The sequence below is a fragment of the Molothrus aeneus genome, chromosome 24 (assembly GCF_037042795.1).
Source record: "Molothrus aeneus isolate 106 chromosome 24, BPBGC_Maene_1.0, whole genome shotgun sequence".
Taxonomy (NCBI): domain Eukaryota; kingdom Metazoa; phylum Chordata; class Aves; order Passeriformes; family Icteridae; genus Molothrus; species Molothrus aeneus.
Window position 1 is genome coordinate 6,846,780 of NC_089669.1, and position 22,751 is coordinate 6,869,530.

General features: G+C 45.7%; 1 protein-coding gene across 1 annotated transcript; it reads right to left on the bottom strand.

Moving 5' to 3' along the window:
• Positions 1-7,779: 7,779 nt before the first annotated feature.
• On the bottom strand, positions 7,780-19,594 carry LRIF1 (ligand dependent nuclear receptor interacting factor 1). The gene is made up of 4 exons (XM_066565406.1): positions 19,537-19,594; positions 12,127-13,651; positions 10,492-10,767; positions 7,780-9,275 (listed from the first exon to the last, which is right to left on the bottom strand). Exons 1-4 carry the CDS (start codon positions 19,566-19,568, stop codon positions 8,808-8,810), a joined length of 2,301 nt encoding a protein of 766 aa, XP_066421503.1. The 5' UTR covers positions 19,569-19,594; the 3' UTR covers positions 7,780-8,807.
• Between the last annotated feature and the right edge of the window lie 3,157 nt (positions 19,595-22,751).

Sequence of the window (22,751 nt, forward strand, 5' to 3'; positions counted from 1 at the left end):
GGCAGGAATAGCTCAGTTCCCTTCCCAAGTTACTGCTCAAGGCTTGTACATGAGTTCCAGCACATTCCCTCCCACTCCAGAATTCCTTACTTTGACATCTTCCCTTCCTGGAGAAGCAGACAAAAGCACATGGAGAGAAATTAATCTAAGCTGGAGGCCTTCCGGAAACCCCAGTTTTCCCTGAGTAGCTTCTTTCTTCCAGATTTAAATGGGATGTCTCCATCCTTGTTACTGCACCTTCAGCCTGGTTCAGCCAGAGTTCAGAAAATCCACAGAGTGGAAACAACATTTTGGGGCCAAAAGATGCCATACTACTGAGGGCAGTGGGGTAAGAGGACAGGTGGATGTGATTCCCATGGAGTCACAGAGAACCCTGGGCTCAATGGCCTGGGAAGGTTTCTCAAGTATTCTATTTTACCTGCTGATGAATCCTTAGGGATCCCAGCCACCCTGGAGAGCTGCACACTTGGCACACACTTCCTAAGCAGGGAATAGGTAAAGCCCAGTTCCTGATTAACTGCTCCAATGTAGAAATGTGATGTTTCAGCGGAGAGAATCCTTTGCCTCCCCCAAGGCTCATTAGACAAACGGTTTAAGCAAGAGATGGTGCCAACAGTGATGGGATCCCTGTGGAGAAGGAGAGAGAGAGCTCTTTGCCTGATATGATGGGAAGAGAAGAAAAAACCCCAATTGATGCATTCATGTAGCTCTCAAGGAGGCTCTAGAAGGCATCTGCCTGCTCACAGGGCTTTCCTCACCTTCCATTCACTGCTTTCTCCATGGATCCCTGTGAAACACAGAGAGGTTGATCCTGACAACAGACATCCCAGAAGCAATTCCTGCCCAGAGAGCAGGAATTTCTCTGTAACTTAATGTCACTGTGATGAGCCAGCCAGGGCAGACTGAGGTTTAGGTTGGACAATAGGAAAAATTTCATCCCCAAAAGGGTTGTCCAGTCCTGGCACAGCTGCCCATGACCAGTGGTGGAGTCACCAGTCCTGGAGGGATTTAAAAAAACCATGTGCATGTGGCACTTGGGGGACATGATTAATGGTGGCCTTGGCAGTGCTGGGGAAAATTTGACTCCATGACCTCAGAGGGCTTTTTCAACCTCAAAGATTATGATTTTACTGCCCAAACCACTACATTCCTGGGCTTACAGGTAAAGCCCCCAAACCTCCCTCACTGCTCCCCTATCAGCCCAGCACTACGTGCTGGGATTCCTGCTCAGCTGCAGATCCATGGAAATTCAGCCTCAGAGCATCCAACTCTTCTCTGTTTAACAACAACAACAACATTGAGGGGCCTCCTCAATGCCAGCAAAACCCTTTTCCTGCTGTCTCACCCTTTGCCAAGAGACGGATGAGCAGCAACGAGGAGCAGCTCCCTGCTCCCAGCTGCTCCAGAATTACACACTCCCAGTGAATCCCTCCCTGCCTTTTTCCCTTTCTCTGCAGTCCCAGCAACAGTCATGACCCAGGGTCTAGGTTGGGTCCCACCTCCCATAGAATCATCATGGTTGAAAAAGACCTTCAAGATCATCCATCCAAGTCCATCCCATACTGCCACTGTAGCCCCATAACACCTAAATCACATCACCCAGCAAGATCCAGACACCCTTTAAACAAGTCCAGAGATGGTGCCTCCACCAACTTCCTGGGCAGTCCCTTCCAATGCCTGACCAGCCCAGCACTGAACAGACTGATAGGGTCCATTAAAACACCTGAATTGCCCTGACCAGCCCCCTGGGACCTCCTCACACACTCATGGCCCATGAGCTCCACATAAGCCCAAGCCTGCGCATCCAGCCCTGGCCTGGGCTGTTGTGGGTGGCCCTGGTTCAGCTCTGCCCAGGGATTCATTCTGTGGACAGTCCTCAGATCTTGATTAATAGAATCTCAAGATGGTTTGGGTGGGAAGGGACATTAGAGATCATCTCATTCCCCCACTGTGTCATGGGCAGGGCACCTTCCACTATTCCAGGTTGCTCCAAGTCCTGTCCAACCTGGCCTTGGACACTTTCAGGCATGGGGCAGTCACAGCTTCTCTGGGCAGCCTGGGTCAGGGCCTCCCCACCTTCACAGGGAACAATTCCTTCCCAATATCCCATCTAACCCTGCCCTCTGGCAGTGGGAAGCCATTCCCCCTTGTCCCCTCCCTTTATGCCTTGTCCCAAGTCCCTCTCCAGCTCTCCTGGAGCCCCTTTAGGCACTGGAAGGGGCTCTAAGGTCTCCCTGGAACCTTCTCTTCCCCTGGAGCATCTGTCTCCAGGTGAACACACCCAGCTCTCCCAGCCTGACTCCAGAGCAGAGGGACTCCAGCCCTCTGAGCATCTCCATGGCCTCCTCTGGACTTGCTCCAGCAGCTCCACATCCTTCTGCTGCTGTTGGGTCCCAGGGCTGGAGGCAGCTCTGCAGGTGGGGTCTCACATGAGTGGGGCAGAGGGGCAGAACCTCCCTCCCCTACTGCCCCCCCGGGGGACCAGCCCAGGGCTTGGGGGGTTTCTGGGCTGAGGCATATCCAGGTCTCACCCACTGACACCCCCAAGTCATTCTCCCATGCTCCATCTGCTCACTCCCAGCCTGGATCCATCCCAGGGTCATCCTGACCCAGCTGCAGCACCTGCAATTTGGCCTTATTAAACCTCTTGAGTTTCCCATGGGCCACTTCTGAGCTTGTCCAGGTCCCTCTCAATGACTCTCTCCCTCAGGGGTGTCCCAGCCCACTCAGCTCAGTGTCACCTACAAACCTGCTCGGGATGTCCTAGATCCCTTTATTTGTCATTAATGAAGATATTACATAATGCTGGTCCCAGTACGGACCCCTGAGGAACATTACTGATCCCAGTACAGATCCATGAGGGACACCACTGTCATTAATGTCCACTGGGACTCTGAGCCATTGACCAAAACCGCCTGGATGTGACCATCAACCAGTTCCTTATCCACCTGGCAGTCCACCTGTTAAATCCATCTCTCCAATGTAGAGAAGGATACTGGGGGAGAACCACATCAAATGATTACAGAAGTCTAGATAAATGACATCTGTCAGCTTTCCCTCATCACTGATGGAGTCACTCCTGTTGAGCTTCTCATCCGCCAGTACCCCAGGTCTTTCTGTTCAGGGCTGGTCCATTCATCCCCCAGCCTGGAGTTGTGCTGGGGTCACCCCAACCCAGAGATAGGATCTCATCCTTGGCCTTGTTGAACTTCATGAGTTTCACATGATCCCACCCCTCCAACCCATCCAGCTCCCTCTGGATGCCCCATCCCTTTCCTCCAGTGTGTGACCCCACCAAACATCTCACTGTCAGCACCATGCTGAGGGTGCCTCAATCCCACTTGTCCATGTCACTGACAAAGACAGCACTGGTCCCAGCACAGACCCTTGGGGCACCACTTGCCACTGGTCTCCACTCAGACATACTTGTCTACAGCTGCAGACCACAACGCTTTGAGTGCCACCATCCAGCCAATTCCTTATCCAGTGAGTGTTCCACCCATCAGATCCATGTATCTCCAGTTTTGAGACAAGGCTGTCCTGCAGGACAGTGTCAAGTACTTTGCACACTCCAGGTAGATGATGTCAGTTGCTCTGCCCTCACCTATCAGCACTGTCACCTTGTCATAGAAGGCCACCACATTTGTCAGGCACAATTTGTCTTCAGAGAAGCCGTGTTGGTTGTCACCAATCACCTTTTATTTTCCACGTGCCTTAGCACAGTTTCCAGATGGATCTTCTCCATGATCTTGCCGGACACCAGTGTGACTGATTGGCCTGTAGCATACTGCATCCGCCTTCTCTTTTGAAAAACAGGATCAAATTTTCCTTTTTCCTGTCAGTGGGAACTTCACTGAACTGCCACAACTTCTCAAATGTGACGGAGAGTGGCTTAGGAACTTCCTCTGCCAGTTCCCCCAAGATCCATAGACACATCTCATCAGATCCCACAGACCTGTGTACCTTCATATTCCTTAAGTACTCCTTTACTGGAGTATTTAAGATACTCCAGTAGAAGATACTTTATCTTCTCAAGCCGAGACAAAGGAACAGAGCTGGTGAAGAGTATGGAGCACAAGTCCTCTTAGGAATGGATGAGAGAGCTGGGGGGCTCAGCCTGGAGAAAAGGAGGCTCAGGGGGGACCTTGTGGCTCTGCACAACTCCCTGACAGGAGGGGGCAGCCAGAGGAGGTCAGGCTCTGCTCCCAAGGAACAGGGACAGGAAAAGAGGAAACGGCTTCAAGTTGTACCAGGAAAGTCTCAGGTTGGACATCAGGTTGGACATCCCCTTCTTCCTGGAAGGGGTGATCAGGCATTGAAGGGTCTTCCCAGGGAGATGATGCAGTTGCCACCCCTGGAGGTGTCCAAGGAATGCCTGAATGTAGCACTCAGTGCTCTGGGCTCAGTGGCAAGGTAGGTGTTGGTCACAGGTTGGACTCGATGACACAGGTTTGACTTGATGACTTTGGAGGGCTTTTCCAACCTTAAAGGTTCTGGAATTCTGTGGATGGTTCTTCCTTCTCCCAGTCCCTGCCTTTGCCCCTGCAACTCAGGCGGTGTGACTGGGTCACTTCCTAGAGAAGACTAAGGTACAAACACTGAGAACCTCAGAACTTATCCATGTCCTGGGAAAGCAGGTGTCCCGTTTCTTTCTGGAGAGTGCCCACATTTCCACATTTTCCCCAGTCTTCCTTTAATCACCAATGTACCTATAGAAGCTTTTCGGTTGCCCTTGATGTCCCTGGACAGACTTAACTCTACCAGGGCTTCAGGTTTCCTAACCTGATCCCTGGCTGCTAAGACAATCCCTCTGTATTCCTCCTAGACTGTCTGTCTTTGCTTCCACACTCTTTGAGTTTGTCCAGGAGCTCCTTGTTCACCCTTACAGGCCTCCTGGAGTTTTTGTTCAAATTCCTCATGCTCGGGACGCGTCACTCCTGAGTTTGGACGTGATCCTTAAATACAAACAAGCTCTCCTGGGCCCCTCTTCCCTCCAGGGCTTTATCCCATGAGACTCAATGAAGGAGGTCCCTGAAGAGGCATCCTGAGTCCCAGGGTTCACTGTGCCCTCCTTGTTGCCCTGAGGATCCTGAATCCACCATTCCATGTTCGCTCAGCCCAGGCTGCCCTTGAGCTTCTCATTTCCTACCAGGTCATCCTTGTTGGTGAGCATAAGGTCCAGCATAGCTCCTCTCCTTCCTGGCTCCTCTCTCACCTGGAGTTTATCCTCAACATTCCTGAACCTCCTGGATCAATTATGCTCTGCTGTGTTGTGAATGTGACACTGCTATTGTCTGTCCAGAGCTTGATCTGATGGGTGTTCCTGGTACAGCTCCCTAAAAGCCACCCCCAGTTGGCTTCCTGGGCTGCACCTGGCAATGCCCAGATCATGGTCAGTGCTGGGCTTGGCTACTTCAGGTGAATGGTTGGACTTGATGATCATGAGAGCCTTTTCCAATCTAAATGATCCAATGATTCTATGTCTAGGACAGACCTCGGTGAAGGTTTGTGCCTCACATAGAAATTCTGGGGCTGTGGTGGGTCTCCAGTACAGGAGACAGGCACAGGGATAGTTCTGGCCAGGGACTCCAAGGCACCAGGTTTGGCTGATGTTGGCAACTTGCCCAGCACCATCTTCACTTCCTGATCTGTTCTGTCCAGCACTCACTGCCACCTCTGCTCTTTGGACTCTGAAATTCCTAAATGGTCTTCCACTGATTCTTGCCAGGAATTTGCTTGAAGTTCTAATTTATATCCTAAATCCATGGATTTCATATGTACTTAACACAGCAATCCCAGTGTGTAACACTTTCCTGCCAGACTGGGCTGCACTCAGGGATGGCTACCAGTCACCTTCACTCCTGGGGTGACAGCCAGCACTTCCAGAACTCTTGTTCTTGTCACAGACTCTTCATAAATCGTGGGAGTTCATGGATTAACAGGGCAGCAAAATTCCAATCCATGCTGCAGATGGTGAGTCTGGATGAGAAGCAGCTCCAACAGCCTCAAGGTCTTTGGCTGTCAGAAGCCCCCTTTGCTCCTCTTGGCACAACTTTCCCCCGCTGGAACATCAAGAGGCTTCTCTTGGCTCTCAGTGATCCCTGCAAACTTGCACTGGTGCTGTTCCAAGGAAGATCACTCTCTTCCATACTGGGTTTCTGAACTGCACCAGGTGTTTTCCATCATTCATCTTCTTCCATCAAATCCTGGTCACATTTCTTCCAAATTTTGCAGTGAGGATTCTTCTCCAAACTTTGAGTACTTTATCGTCTCTACAAAAAACTCAGGTAAATGGACTACTTTGTTAGGGTAAAAGAGGTTCTGGGAGAAAGATGGTGCATTGTAGAATGTCAGTGCTGGAATCCTCAAGTGAAACGAGAGGATAAGAGAACTCGGCTTCATTAATTTTTTTTTGAGATCATTGGAAAATAAAGGAAAGACATTTATTAGAGAACAGTGAGCAAAACCTGTTGGAAGAGTATCTACCAGGTGACTGCAGCACCAGAGACACAACACAAGGCTGCCTCCATCTCCTTCCCAAGTCCCATTTCATCCTTTCAGGTGAGATGGAGTTGATGTCCTTTGCAGTAGCCCCACATCATGCCATGTTTGGGATTTTGAGGAGACTGCTGATCACACACCCGTGTTTTTAGGAGAGCTCCCATGATATCCAGATTTTTTCCTTCTCTTGCTGTGCACCCCCTAGCAGGCTGAGGATGGACGGGAATTTGGGGATGGACAAGAAACTGGACAGTATTCCCAGACTGATCAAAGGGTTATTCCATACCACAGGAGGCCATGCTCAGAAAATAAAAGCTTTATGAAAGCAGGAGGATGGAAGGACATTTCTGGTCACAGTATTTGTCTCCCAAGTAAATACTGTGCACACGGAGACCCCAGAAATGGCTGATCTTCTGCCTGCTGACAGGACGTGGTGACTGAATTCCTGATTTTACTTTTTGTGCAAGCGGCTTTTGCTTGGCCTGTTAAACTCCTTTATCTCCACCCACAAGTCCATTCTTCCATTCTCCTACATCCCGCAGGAAGGGAGTGAGTGGAGCAGGTGAGTGTCTGGGGTTGGCCAAAGTCAATTCTGTCCCAAAACACCCATTCCATACACAGTGAGCCCATGGATACCACACTACCATCCTGACTTGCTTGTTCCACCACACTTCCCTCCTATCAAGTAATCTCAATCACTGCAGAGTTTATTTACATTATTCACCTTCCTTCTTCATCCACCGCTGTGCATCTAGGCCATCACCTCGGTCTAGCTTAAGATCTCCCCATTCCTGGAAGTATCCAAGGCCAGGCTGGATGAGGCTTGGAGCAACCTGGGATAGTGGAACGTGTTCCTGCCCATGGCAGGGGGTAGACTGAGATGAGCTTTAAGAACCCTTACACATCAACCCTTCTCTGATTCTGTGATTCTTCAGAGCAGGAACTTCATTTTTCTTCGCTTCTAAAAACCTCTCCTGCCTCTCCAATCCATTGGAATTTTTCCCACTGTGAAAACTTAAATAAATAAGGAATACAGGACTAAGCTCTCCAAGAAACATCCATCCTCCACCAAAACCCTATAGATAAACTGGGCATCCATGGGATAATAAATTAAAACCCCGCAGATGAGAATTTGATTAAAATTAAACAAAATAGGAATAAAAACAAAAGTAAGGACAGTAAAAAAAAAGCCTTCCATGAACACAAATCTGCAGCAGAGCTTTGCCAGGATTGGTGATGTTTAGCATAAATACAGACAGGAACAAAGCAATAATAAACTCCGCTGGTAAAAAAAGCTATTATTTGGTGAAAGGGAAACTGAAAAACTGCAGAAGGAACCTGCAATGATCAGACATGGACAATAGAGGACAAGGAAAGGTGTCCCTACACATACAACAGAGCACGGTGGGGAAATACACACAAGGTTCTCCAAAAATTAGGATGTAAAGACAGTCTGAGGGCACATCCCCTCCTACAAGGCAATCTAAGGTACCACAACTGAAGGTGGCAAGAGACATGTTCAAACAACAACAAATTAAAAAACACTCATTGAGGATTGTTAAAGATACCACCCAGGGATAAAGAAGTCTTTTAGCTTCAAGAAATTATTTTTAACAGAATTCTGCTTAAAAAAAAATACATCCCACTCTTCCAAAACAACCTCACAACCAAATTTCCACATTGCACAGCTGGCCATGGCCTTATAAAGGCTCACAATAATGACAGAGAGAATCGTGAATCCAAACAACTGTCACAGGGTTCCTCCTGCCTCTGTCTTCACATCTGCAAGAGGTTTTGTATAAATATCTGCACTGTTACTGTCTAAAGTCCAATTCCCAGATAATTTAAATAGCATTTATTAACCACTGACTGTTGACCTCTTCTGAAAATTAACAGTTCTCAGGAGTTATCAAAGTTCTCATGCACATAAGAAAAACAAACAAAAAAGTATCTACAACTAGGGTTTGCAATTTTCATTGGGGTTCTAAAAGCCAGGCCATGGAATTCAAAAGGGGAAAGTTTATTTGCTGAGGCTAATACAGAACCCCCTCTATTCAAAATATGGGGAATATGCTGGTAAAAATGCCCTTTGTTTGTGCTCTTGGATCATGTCCTAGAAGTAGAATTTGATGGTCAACTCTCTTATTTCTGTCATTTAACAAAAACCTACAGTTCTCTAAATACACACATACTTAAAATTAATCTAGTTCTTCCATCTACCAGAAAATATTCATTTAAGCAAGGGATTTCCTCTTGAAGTCACTGAAGAGGTGATGCATGAGGTTGGGATCCCCAGGGCAGGGGTCTCAGCTCTGCTGCCTTTCCCGGCGCATTTCCTCCAGCGCCGCGTTCTGCTGCCGCAGGGTCTGCTTCAGTCGCTTGATTCTTTCTTCCCGTATTGTCTCCTCCAGGTCTGGGGGAGCCATAGGGAAAGCATCATCTCGGAAAGAACCTTCCAGAATGGAAGTATCCTCTTCAGAAGTCACTAAAACTGAAATCCCTGGGTGGGTAGTGTCACTGTACCGGAAGAACGTGTCCTGCTCCAAGTCCCTCTCTTGGGACACTCCGACGAAGCCAGTGGGAACACTTGGCTGTGCTGGGGCTGGTGCAGGTGAGACACTCCTGTTACGTGCACTGGAACTTGAGCTGGTGATTTCTAAACTGGGACTTGTGGCTGATTTGACTGAAGTTCTCCTCCTCTTGCCACTGTCTGACAAAGGTGAGGATTTTATTTTCCTTTTCCTATTCAAATCTTCTTCCAGATCCACAATTATCTGCAGTTAGAAACAGACAAAATGCACTTCTGTTAAAGTTGGTATCAGTTACATTATAACACCAAGTTCTCTAAGCACAAATTATAAGTTATTTGTTGCAAGCTTTTTAAAATTACTGCCTGGAAGAAGTTTCTTTCAGCAAAGGAACAAACATATTTTTGTGTTTGATGTTTTTCTAGCGAAGATTCCCAGTTAACAATTCCAGACACTGAATTCCTTCTTTAGTCAATGCTGCATGTCTGCCTTTCCTGGCCTCATCCATCATCTCCTGTGGCTGTTTAAGTTAACAGTACTGCAAGACAAAAACTTTCTAATTTGATGGGAAAGTTCAGTGTAGAAAAATTCTTCATGTCTACATTTCCAAAACCTCAATCTGAGGAGTAATGTCCATTATCAGACTAAATTCCTCATAGATGCTTTATTATTTGAATCATGGAATCACATCCTGGTTTGAGTGGGAAGAGACCTTAAATCCCATTCCATTCCACCCCTTGCCATGGGCAAGGACACCTTCCATGAGACCAGGCTGCTCCAAGCTCCATCCAACCTGGTCTTGCACACTTCTAAGGGATGGGTTAATGCTAATGTTAAGAGCAGCCATGGATCTGCTCAATTATTAGCACAAAATTAGTAAACCTGAGAAAGTCTTTGAGTAGAATCACACAGAAGAAAATGTAGCTGAACAGAAATACTTAGATAGATAAAATCCTTTCCATGCATTAACATGGAAGTTCTTCCATCCAGAAGTACCCAAACAATGACGAAGTTTGTAATAACATTTGTAATTCTAAAGATTGGACAGATCCACAAGTAAATTTATTTTAATTTCAAGTAAACCCATTCCTCTGCCTGTACCCACTGCACTGCTGGACAAACATAACCATCTGCAGAGGCATAAATATAAATCGGGATCCTGAGGTCAGGTCCCTATTCCAACAAGGACCATTAACATAGTAGTAGAGACAGTCTTCTCAAAAGCATTTGTTGCTCAAGTTTCCTCCAGCAGAACCCAAAATCGAGAATAAAAATTCCTAGAGGGTGCTTGAGTCATACAGAAATCTCAAACAAGTTCTAGGAACAATTCTCATAAAGATCCTAACAACTCCTGACTCTCCTGGTGATTCCAGAGGTGGGAGGTTCCAAACACCCCCATCTCTGTACTGACTAAACATACACTGTTTTCTGAGTGTGTTTAGCACTGAAAAATCTCAGGTACCTTTTCTTTAACACATTCCTGATGATGACTCATTACTTCCACATCCAATGAGGATGAACTGCAAGACTCATTTTTCCTTTCCAAGCTGTCACTGGAACAAACCCCTTCTTCTGGATTCTCACAGAAGGCCCTTAATGGGACTCTCGTAAGGTAAACTCTCTCTTCTTTATAGAGACCAAATTTTTTCCTTAATTCCAAATATTGTCTCCAGTGTGAGTGCTCTTGGTGATTGATTTGAATAACCTTTCCCGGTGAATCCATCTTTACACATTGCATCTGAAATACAGAAATGGTGAGAGAGCCATCAATCACTCTCTCACTATATATCTATAAATAGATAACATTTAATATACAAAAAGTATAACTATATAACTATATAACTATAAAGATAACATTTATACAAAAAGTAAATACTAGAAAGACAGGTGAACATTTATTTTCTCTGCCATTCTCCAAGAGCTACATTTAACACAGGTAACATTTGACACAGATAAACTGATTTTGATAAATTATATGCAAATTATTATAGGTCTAACACTCGTTATTTAACACCTTAAGTACACTGGAACATCCAAAAAATGTCCAGGCCAACCAAAACCCACAGAAATAAAAGAAACAACATGAGAATCACTTGTTCTACCCTTTCAAAGTACCAAAGAAAGAGGAGGGAAGAGCAAGTAGTGTCTTTACTCTGCGATCCAGGGCTTTGCAAATTTAGGGACAAGAACACCGAATTTGCTGAGCTATTTTTCACCAAGGTTAAAGCAAATGCTGAGACTCAGCATCACACAGCACTGAAGAAAATAAATGGTATTTCAACCATTTTTCAGTTGACAAACAATCAAAAAACTACTTATTACAGTCTGTTGCAACAATTAAATGTCTACAATTTGCAAAAATACACTCAGCTGACACTTCTGTCCTTCCTGGACAACATAAACAAATTTCGGATTTTTTTTCTTTGGAGACAAATTCATTCTGGCTCTGGAGCTACTAAAAACATGATCCCCGATCCTGTGTGGGGAGTTTGAATGGAGGCTTACAACTTTTAACATATTTCCAACATTATGACCTTAAAAGAATATGTTCCTTCTGCCTGGCATGGACCCAGGAGCGAAGGAGGTGGACCGTCCCCACCAGGGCAGCGGAGGAAGGAAACACAGCTCCTGCCCATGGCTGTCAGAGCCTGGAGGCTGGAGCTGACAGTGCCACACCAGAGCTGTCTCTGGAGGACAAACTCTGCTCTTCCAACTTATTTTCCTCTTGTGAAGCCACAAACTTGTCCTTCTCTACCGTACATGACCCCTACAGCCCTAAGGTTGTGCTGTAAGCACGTGGCATCAACATCTAAGAGCTCAAACCATGAACGGCCTCCCTGGAGTCCAGTTATTGCTGACCATTTATCTTGGGAGGAAATCAAAAGCCATCTTTCCTCTGCCCCTTTCTTTTCTATGCATTTCTCACTCGCACAATGCAAAATTATTGGGAAAAAGGCCATTTATTGACTAGAACAAATCTTAGAACAGCATTTCCAGGACACCTGGTTACAAAAATGTGTGACCTCATCAAGAGTCATTTTATCCACCTAAAACCAGGACCACAGAACCACTGAGCAGCATGTTTATGATTTATTACCTTTGGCCAGTCTTCACTGACAGCACATTCCTGCTTAGCCTGAGGTAACACAGCCCCTGCTGCTCTTGGGGAATGACTTATGTCTTTGCCATTTTGCCACACACTCTCCTGCATCCCTACTGCTGGAACTGGGATCACTTCACTGCAAGAAACGTTCTTGGTGAAGGGCAAATTCTGTCTCAGGATAACAGTGGGATCCTGCTGATTAGCACTTGGTGTCAGCAGAGCTGCAGATGTGGATTGTAAGTCATTTCTTAAGCTAATTGGTGACGAATTTTTGGAAACTGTACATGGTTTTGGGTCTTTCTGAGACAGCACCACTGCTTTGCTTTTTGACAACACCAGATTCACCACTTTACTGGTTATTTTATTGACTTCAGTAGAATCAATTTGCTCGGGTGTCTCCTTTTTAAGTAAAGCATCAGAAGAGGGAGATGTCTGTTTGTCAGCCTGGGCTGACAGAACATCAGAGCCTCTTTTGGCCAATAAATAGACTTTCCCATTGTACATGACCAGAGCATTATCTTTTAAACGTGTGATTTTGGTTTGGCTTCCACCAGGACCATTAGAACAGAGTGGTAAAATATTTGCAGGGTTAACTTCTACGTTCTTCGTGTCTGACAAAGTTTTCAGGATCTTGGAAGCCACATTACTTGAAGACTTTACAGGGATACGACAAGCTGCTGAAAGCGGGGCAGTTTCTTGCACAATCCATTTCATGGGAGTTTGCTGGCACTGCTGCCCCTCGGATGTGACTGGCTCAAGAGAAGAACCAGATCCCTTCTGGGCAGCTGTCACTATCAGTGTCTTTGAAACTTCCGTGGCAGGTTGAGGGCAAAAGCTCTGCAAGTGTTTGGGCAGGACTTGGGAGGTTTTCACTGTGTTTACGGGGGACACGTAAATCACTGTTGGTGCTTTTGTACTGTCAGCCCCTCCAGACACATTGGTGGCTGCAGCTGCCAGGATTTTTTGCTGTATTGCAGGTGGCAAAAGAGACGCTGGGACAGATTTCACTTCTGCATCAGCTGGAATCTGCAGGTGGTGTCCGGAGGGCAGCATTGGAGACTTAACAGTCACTGGGAGTGGTTTGGTATTCACCACTGTGTAGGTTGGGCTGCTCTGGTGAGAGGAGCTCGTGATGGCCACGTTCTGCAAGGACACTCCATCCATGGGCACACAGCTGCTCTGGGCATTGGCAGCTGCATTTGAAATCAAGCTTTCCTTTTCAGAACCTGCCCTAGCATTTTCCTGCTTGTCTAATGTCCTCGTAAGAATAATCTTTCCAGGATTAGGAGGCTGAAAAATCGGTATCTTAACAGATGAAAGTGCAGCAGTATTGCCAATCTGTGTCTTGAAAGTAAGATGGACTGGGCTAGAAACATTTGCATTAGAATTATTTGGCATGGCTGGAGACTGAACTATTGGCACAAAGCTTCCAGAAGTTTTAGAAATGGGAAGCAATTTCAGAAGGTTTTTTCCATCTGGTCCCGTTGTCTGAATGACTCGGTACATACAGCCTGAAATGCTTAACAAAGAAAAGGGAAAAGAGAGAAAAATGAAAGGCAGTGTAAGTGAATAAGCATAGGTACTTTAATTCATGAGCATCAGTGAACTCTACACCCAGGGCTGAAGCATATTAACTCCTGGAAAATGACTGAGCTAATCTTCAGGAGCTTCCTACTGACCTACCCGGGTTTTCATTTCAGACCACCTCAGACTGTCTGAAAATAGTGTCCAACTTCAACACTCCAGAATAACAAGAAATGGCATCTTTTTCAGATTAAAAATAAGTTAGAAGACCCCAGGAAACACCTCACATTACCTCTGCTTCCCCTCACGGGGCCTTTCATTCTGAAAATGAAACCACTACCTCCCGATTTCCCAGAGAAGCCATATTCTTCCCTTTCCCACCTCCCTGTTACTACTTATATCCTTCCTGAGTGCTATGAACTATGAATTTCAGGAACACTTCAGGAAAATACAGGCAGAGTACTTGCAAGGCAAGATGAAAGCAGAAATTACTTCAGACACAACAAAGGAATTTGGAAGCAGGATGTGTTTATCTTGTGGAACAGGTGGCTCCTGTCCCTCCATTGCACCTGCCTGGCCATTCTTGAGGCAGACACAGACCACAGAGGTGGTTTGTCCTCAAAGAGATGGAAAACCCTCAAATACTACTGGGTTATAAACATTTTTGGGAACAGAAGTCTAAGTCTGGGAAGGAAAAGGCTTCAAAACCAAGGAAGAACACATGGAAACACTAGGGACATCTCAAAGAGAAAACAAAGATTTCTTGCAGGTGAAGGTAAGAACTCACCAAGAGACCAACAGATCTTGTCAAAACACAAGTCAGTTGGGACTGTTCCAAATGCCAAGATTTTCTGAGTCCATGGCAAGACAAAGAACCTTTTCCACTCCGGTGGAGTCTGCCCAAAGCAAGCTCTTCTGCAAAGAGCTCCCGGACTCTGAGCAGAACAATCTACTGCCCAAAGCACTGCAGAGACGTGTGTGCGTAAACAGAGCTGCCCTCACTGGAATGAAGAGACCAAATCACTGGAAGTTGTTTCCTGACAGCAGATCCAGAGTGATTAACAGGCAGAGCTGCCAACTCTACCTGGAGTCACCAAGAGCACCAGCTCCATCCCATTGACCTCCTACATCAGTAAATGCCTTGGGAACACAAACATGGGAATGTTCCCAGTCCCATCCCAATGACATAAGTGCTGTGTTCTGCTTTATGTCAGGTAGGTTTGAAACCAGCATTTTTTCTGTCTTTTTGGGCTTCTGACTCAGCTTGGAGCAGTGTCTGGGAGAGCTCAGTCCTGCCTCCCACCACTGTGCCTGCTCAGGAGTCGACCAACCTTTGCCTTTTTGCCTTTTCCCATCAAGTGAGAAGTCACAGGAATGCTCCTCACTCCCAAAGCTGGGCAGTTGCTGCTGTCGGTCCCACTCCCCTGGGGACTGACACAAACACCCCACTACTGACTGCCCAACACACAAAGTCATCAGGGACACAGAGCTTTCCTTGCTGTGACCTTGGAATTAACTCCCATACCTAGTATTTTGGTACAATGCCTCATTTCTAGTCACAATGTGTGAAAACTGAGATTTTTACATAAGGTAACAGTGCAGTGGGCAGGAAATTCAGCAGTACTTTTGTTTTTAAGGTACTGAAAATTAAAATATGGGCAATATATCACACAGTTCCTAATGGAAGCTGTCATTGAATGGCTTAGGAGCAAAATGGCATTGGATGCTTTGGAATCAGAAATGAGACTTGAGATGGACTAGCACTGACAGGCAACAATCTGACAGAAAACAGTTTTACTTAATGAAGAGGAAGTAGAAATATTTGTGTGTTTGAACATAATTAAAGCAGAGAAAAAAGACTTTTGAAGAACTTTAAACCTTCTAGCACTACTGACAATGCAAATGAAGAACAGCATCAGCTCCTGGACAACACTTTGTCTGTTCTGTGCTTTGAATCTCTCAACACTTCTTCCATAACTTCATGATCTACAAACTCAACTGTGCTTCTACATATAAGAAGTAAAGGCAAATTCAGAAGGATTTTTTCAGCAAGTCACACAAATGTGGAAGTGCTGAACAGAGAAACAGGCACTTACCTGCGCCCTCAACTAACTAGGGCTGCAAACTGGCACCAAGAAGAAACCTCCAAAGAGGCTTGTTCCTCCACCTGTCAAAGTAAGGGGACATTTCTAACTTTTGGGCAAGACGAGGGGGAACAGACCAGAGGGAGAGGAAGCAAGAAAAACAGGGAGAGATGAGCTGATGATATATTTGCATCAATACGTTCCTCTGCCAGTTTGCAGTGCTCACCTCATTCCACCTGGAATCACCATTCACCTCCAGCTCAACGGACTTAAAAACTGGTTTTGACTTGCTACAAACAGGATCTTTAAAAGTAGGCTGGGGGGAAAAGCACCAGTAAAAAAATCTCATTTGCCTGAATTTCAGATCATTCTACTTTTAATGGTTACAGAACACAACTGTAGCTTTTTATCTCCATGAAGAAGAGCAAGACACCCAAAAATCATAATTGTCTGGGAAATAGCATTCTTTAACTTGAAACAAATATCAGGTATTTACATGTTTGGAGAATGACAAAAAGCTCAAGGATAGGCAGGAGAGAATGAAAAGTCCAACAAGATACCGAGAAGTGGAATTCACACATATTTACTCCAACAACAGAGGAAAGAATCATGGCAAATCTTTTAAGCTCTCTTAAGTTGAAAAGGCTTCTTTGCAACAATTTCACATCATGAAACTTTTCCTAGGTGATACAAAAAAACAACCACGAGGAAGTTTCATGTTACCAGAATAAAATAAAGCGCTGTCGCACTGTCCCCATACATTTATGAGTGGTGAAGAGTTAGAAATTGTTTTGCTTCAGTCTTCAAGGTTACTGCTTCCTTGAATTAATGAATCTTTAAAAATGTCTTAAGCAGAATGGAAAAAACTCCCTCAGTATTCCCTTCTTAGGGTGTTAGATTAATTTGGTTAAAGAACCGGTTAATTTCTTTTCCTAACCAAAAAGAGAAAAAAAAAAAGAAATCTGTATCATGCCAAGTTGTCCATGGGGGTTTCTCCCATAGTTATTGAAGTAGAGTTTTCTTTCTCCTCTTCATCCTCCTTCACTTCCAGCCCCGTAAGAATAAACCTCCTCAAGTCTCATACACAAACACTCAGAAATAATTGTGCTGTTATGATACTTTAGAAAGGCCTAAGGCAGATCCATAAACAAACCTTGAGGGAAATAAGCTCATGGAAGACCAAAAAATGGTGGACTGGAAGAAATCTTATTTAACATCACCAAAGAAATTATCAAATTCAATAAAAACAATAGAATAAAATTCTGTGACATTCACAGAGGGATCTGTCAACCAGATTACTTTTTTTTGACCCAAAAAGGAGATTTCTTTTGGTGAACAGTCTGTGTGTGGCAACACTGACACCTCCCTATGGATTTGGCATTAAGGAAGGCAGGAAAGCCGAGAGAACAGAAAGACACTGGGAGATTTATTTCTTTACTTATTTCAAAACAGAAAAATTTAAAAAAAAAAAAATCTACATTTCCTTCAGTTCACCAGAATTGCTGTTTTCTTGACCAGACACACCAGTTTTACTGTCCAAACTTCTCTTTCTCTTCATTACTCTCAGTAAGCAGCACAAAACACAAAATACTGAATATTCAAACATTCATCTTCTGTCCTTTATGCTTCCATTAAAAAAAAACCACCCACGGATTATTTTCAAGAAATAGGAATATTTATTTCTGCCAAATAAATTCATTCACCAAATCCAGTGCAAACACCAGCACATGATTCCCACATAAATCCTGACAGTGCCACTAAAAAATGCATCAGCAGAGACCAGAGACTGGCTCAATTTTCCTGCAAAGTCATCAGAAGGAACAATGAGCTACTTTTCCATCTGCCTTCACTCCCAACTGTTCCTTTAGGCACAACTTTCATCTACAAATGTGAATAAATAACCAGGGACTATGGGCCACTCCAGAGAACCAAAAGAATTAATTTTAATGGGTTCAGTTGGATCCAGGAAGTGGTAAAGTAACTATTTATTGTCAATTGGAAATGTGCACCCAGGGATAAAGTAAAATTAATTGATTGTAGTTGATACATATTTATTTTATAAATACAGCTGCATTCATTCCATGGATTATTTAAAAATTGTAATAAAATAATAATAGTAATGTAATAATAAATACATAGTAACATATAATCTAGATAATATACAATAACCATAATTATTATCATCATCTAAAGGAAATCAAGAAATTGATGTCGAATTTGGAGGAATCCTGACCAGAATTTCAGTTTAAGCTATCTCATGATCTGAGGTTTTATCCTAAACCGGAAGCTTTCCATAATGGCAGAGAAAACACTTTCTGTTTGACAGTAATTGCTTCTGGGAACTCTTTTCATCCACTGTGTAATATTCCCTGGAGTAGAGACAATTGTGGATGTGCAAACTGCCAGGAAACAGCCCCTGAGCTCTACTATCAACCACAGCTCTCCTGATCCATGACCGAATCCTCCTCCGCCACAAAAGCTCGGGAGGAATCTGTGACCATCACAAACACCCAACGTGGATCCCACGGCAGCCCCGGGATTCAGTAACCACCCAGAACTCATCCCAGAACACACAAAGCACCCTGAGAACCCTGAGAGACAAGGGAAGGTAGCAGAGCCAAAGCACGGCTGGGCCAGCTGAGCTCTGCAGCAGGAACGGAGGCACAGAGAGCTGGGCAGCCCGAGACTCCCTGGGCACAACTCCAGCCAGGACAGCCCAGCACAGGCACCTCTTCGGGGTTTGATCACAATGAGGGATCAGTGAATGACACAGAGAGCCCAGGGAAGAGAACGGGGCTAGGAAGGGGCTGCAGCACCAGGAGCGGCTAAAGGAGCTGGGAAAGGGGCTGAGCCTGGAGAAAAGGAGGCACAGGGGGGACCTCCTGGCTCTGCACAACTCCTGACAGGAGGGGACAGCCGTGTGATGTTGGGCTGTGCTTCCAGGGAACAGGGACAGGAGGAGAGGGAACAGCCTCAAGTTGTGCCAGGGGAGGTTCAGGTTGGATACTGGAGAAAATTTCTTCAAAGAAAGGGTGGCCAAGCATCATAAAAGGCTTCTCAAGGCAGAGGTGGAGTCACCATGCGTGGAAGTGTTTAAAAAAATTAGTGGATGAGGCACTTGGGGATATGGGTTTGTGCTGAATGCGGCAGTGCTGGGGAATGGTTGGACTCACTGGTCTTTAAGAGCTTTTCCAACGGAAATAATTCCGTGACTGTGAAACGTTCAATTCCTCTCCCATCCCCACTCCTTTTCCCGGCTACCTCCAGCACACCCCACCCTAACCGCGATGTGGCAGCAGTGACAACGAACACCAAGAGCCCCCGAGAGCAAAACACAACCAAAACTCAACACAACCAAAACTCAACCAAAACTCAACCAAAATACATCCAAAACACAACCAAAACTCAACCAAAACTCAACCAAAACTCAAGTGGCGTCAAGCCGGAGACGACACCGCACGCGGGAGGAGCTGGAACTGCCCCCGGCCGCTCCGCTCCGCCAGGAACGGGAACGGGAAAAAGAAAGGAGAAGGGAAGGGAAGAGGGAAAAGGACAAGAAAAGGACGGGATAGACCGGGATAAGAAAGAGACGGGAAAAGAAGGATAATAAAGGAATGGAAGAGAAAGGAACGAACAGGTTCCTCCTGTTCCCCGCCGCCTCCCGCCAGTCCCGCCGGGGCCGCCGCCGCCCCCGCCCTCCCGTCTCCGCCCACGGGTCCCGGCGGGCGGGGAGCGGCGGGACCGTACCTGGCGGGGCGTCCCTGCGAGGCGGAGCCCCGGGCCCGCCCGTACTCACAACTGCGGCCGCCGCCCCGGGCTCCGCGACATGGCGAGGCGGCCCCGCCGCGGCTCCGCATGCGCGTCACTTCCGCCCGCCCCGCCCCTACCGCCGCCGCTTCCGGGACGCCGCTTCCGGGAAGTGTCGCCGCCCGGCGGCCGCGAGCGGCAGCGCGGGGATGGTGCTTCCGGTGCGGGCGGAAACGGGCGGGGCGGGGCCGGCTCGGAGGGCGGAGCCACGGGCTGGCCACGGGACGGCGCCACTGAGCGCGGGCGGGCGGCTACAGGGCAATTTGCATATGCAAATATGTGCTATAATGTATGCAACAGCAGGTGTCTGTCAGAGAGAGTGGAGTGAATACATGCACACGTGAGAAGCATTGCATGCTGTCAGTGAGCTCCATATGTAATATATGTTATGTAATATATAACATGAATAACATGAATAATAGCTCATCTAATATTATCATGATATAATTGTATAATTATAACTAATCATGGTAAAATAATAAATTGAAATTAAAGTCATAAATAACGACATTTATAATCAAATAGAATGAAAATTTATCATTATTCTCTTACATTTTATATAATCTGTACTATTTACTCAAAGTAAATATATTAGTATATTAAATGTATTACGTCCTATCATTTTATATCATATAGTATGACATTATATTATATTATATATCATATCATATATTACATTACATTATATTACACTATATTGTATTTTATTATATTTATGATATTTTATTATATTATTATAGTGGTGAAACTTATCAGGTTGACAAGGTGAGGATTGGTCACAGTTGGACTCGATGATCCTGGAGGGCTTTTCCAACCTCAGCAATTCCATGACTTGCAGTGTCAGACTCTATTTCATGGAAGGGATGAGTTTCAGAATCACCTGGTAAAATTTTGCTTTCCCCAACCATCAATTGCCCAAGTGACACAAAATGCTGGGGACACATTTGGCTGCTCTCTGAACAGCTTTGGCAGCTGTGCTCTCCATCGCTGTCACCAGGCTCATTCTCCTTCCTCGGCAGGGATGGTAAACCAGGACCATGCCAGCCCACATCCCAACTTCCCAGAGCTCCAGCTCCTTCCCCAGCCTTGAGCCAACACACTGACAGTCACCGATGGGGCCAGACATGGCGCTCCATGGCACATTATCCATGAAGACAGGCCAGGATGGATGGCCCTGGAGCACCCTGGGATAGTGGAAGGCATCTCTGCCCATGGCAGGGAGTGGGACAGGATGAGCTTTAAAGTCCCTCCTAAGCCAAACCAGTCTGGGGTTCTGGGATTCTGAGATGTTACAAAACTGCTTGAGAGATTCTTGTCACTAATTTTCATGTTGCTCCTTGGGAACAGACTGAAAGACCCTTTCATATTCTGTCCTCTCTCTTGCCCCATGACCAGGATCACAGAATCCCAGAATCACTTAGGTTGAAAAAGATTTCCAAGACCACCAAATCCAACCTGTGACCAGTCACCAGCTGGACAAGACCACTGAGTGCCACAAGCAGTCACTCCTCCAAAAATGTCCAAGGACAATGACTCTACCAACAATGGAGTCCCCATTTCCCTCCTCCACCCCAAGCAAGAGAATGAGTCAAAACTCCCTGGATTTGTGAACGTCCAGACTGTGGTAACAACAGGATGTTGGGGTAATACAGGAGAAGGTGGGTGTGTCGTGAAGAAACCACACCTATCCCATGAAGTACCCACCCTGTAGAAGGAAAAAGGCAAGGAACGATGAGCAGCAGAGGGGATTTTTTATACACTGACCACATCCCCCATTCCCCATCCCCACTGCACTACCCAGGCTAGAGGTAAAGGGAGGAGTTGGGGATGTGAAGCTGAGCCTGGGAAAAAAGTGGTTTAAATCTTGTCTTGGTTTCTCAACATCCAAACATATTTTAATTTCCAATAAACTAAATTATTTTTTCCAACATCAAGTGTTTGCCCATGACAATTATTGGTGTCATGTGAAGATTATAGGATTTGGCAGAAAATAATCCCCCTTTGTCCGACCAACTGGTCCTCAGAGGGGCTGGGAACAGCTGGGTTAAATTTCCAATCACAACCAGTTGGGCACCACAAGTCTGGTCTTGTGCAATAAGGACTTGCATAATCACAGATCCACAAACAGTAGGAATTATTGAAACAACAGAAATACATATTTGGAATTGCCATTGATAAATGCACCAGCACCAATAGAATGATGATTGATGATGATGATGATGATGATGATGATGATTAACAACAACCATACTAATAATGATGTGCTAACATGGGTAATTATAATTGTATGCAAAATGTTACCAAGAAGGCATCCTCAGCTGGGAGGGGCGAGAGCAAAGTCACCCACTGATTCTCTCTAAGGTCCTCCTCCTCGCCAGAGTAATTTATATCCAACCCAATCATCCCCCTCCTATTTAATGTACAGCATGATCCAGGCAAAGAGTTGAGTTTATAAAGTCACCTACAGAAACCTGGAATCATTCAGGTTGGAAAAGACTCCCAAGATCATTGACTCCAACCTGTGAATGGTCTCCACCTTATCAGCCAGATGAGAGCACTGAGTGCCATGTCCAGGTATTCCTCGGACACCTTCAGGGATGGAGACTCCAAACCTCCCTTAGTAGCCCCTTCTAATGCCTGACCAGCCTTTTCATGAAGAAATTCCTCCTCATGTCCAACTTGAACCTCCACTGGCACATCTTGAGGCTCAAGACACAGAGGTTTAGACCATCTTCTGATCTTTGTGGTTCCTGATACACCTGAAAAATTTTAATCTTTAGAATTACTATTCCTTTATAAAGTAAGACTGAGTTTGGAACCTGCCATGAAACCAGTGGTGGGCAGAGAGGTGTCATGGGGACACTTGAGAACAGTGTCTAGCATGTGACACCAGGCAAAGGCACCATGACCAGTCACAGTCTGTCCATGTCACTGCTCTGAGATGATCCTGCACTGATCCAACCCTTGGGCTGCATCAAGAGGTTACCTGGAGAAACACCCCACCATTTCAGCCAGGGAGGGAGCCTTTTCAAGCCCCTATGGGTACTTCTTGGCCAGCAACTTTTCAATGGGATTTGCTTATGCCCAAAATCATGTTTGCAAACCTCTTTCCATTTTTCTACAACACCTGTAATCCTAGTCACAACCCAGAATCACTGAACCATGAAATCATTTTGGTTGGAGAAGCCCTCTAAGACCATTAAG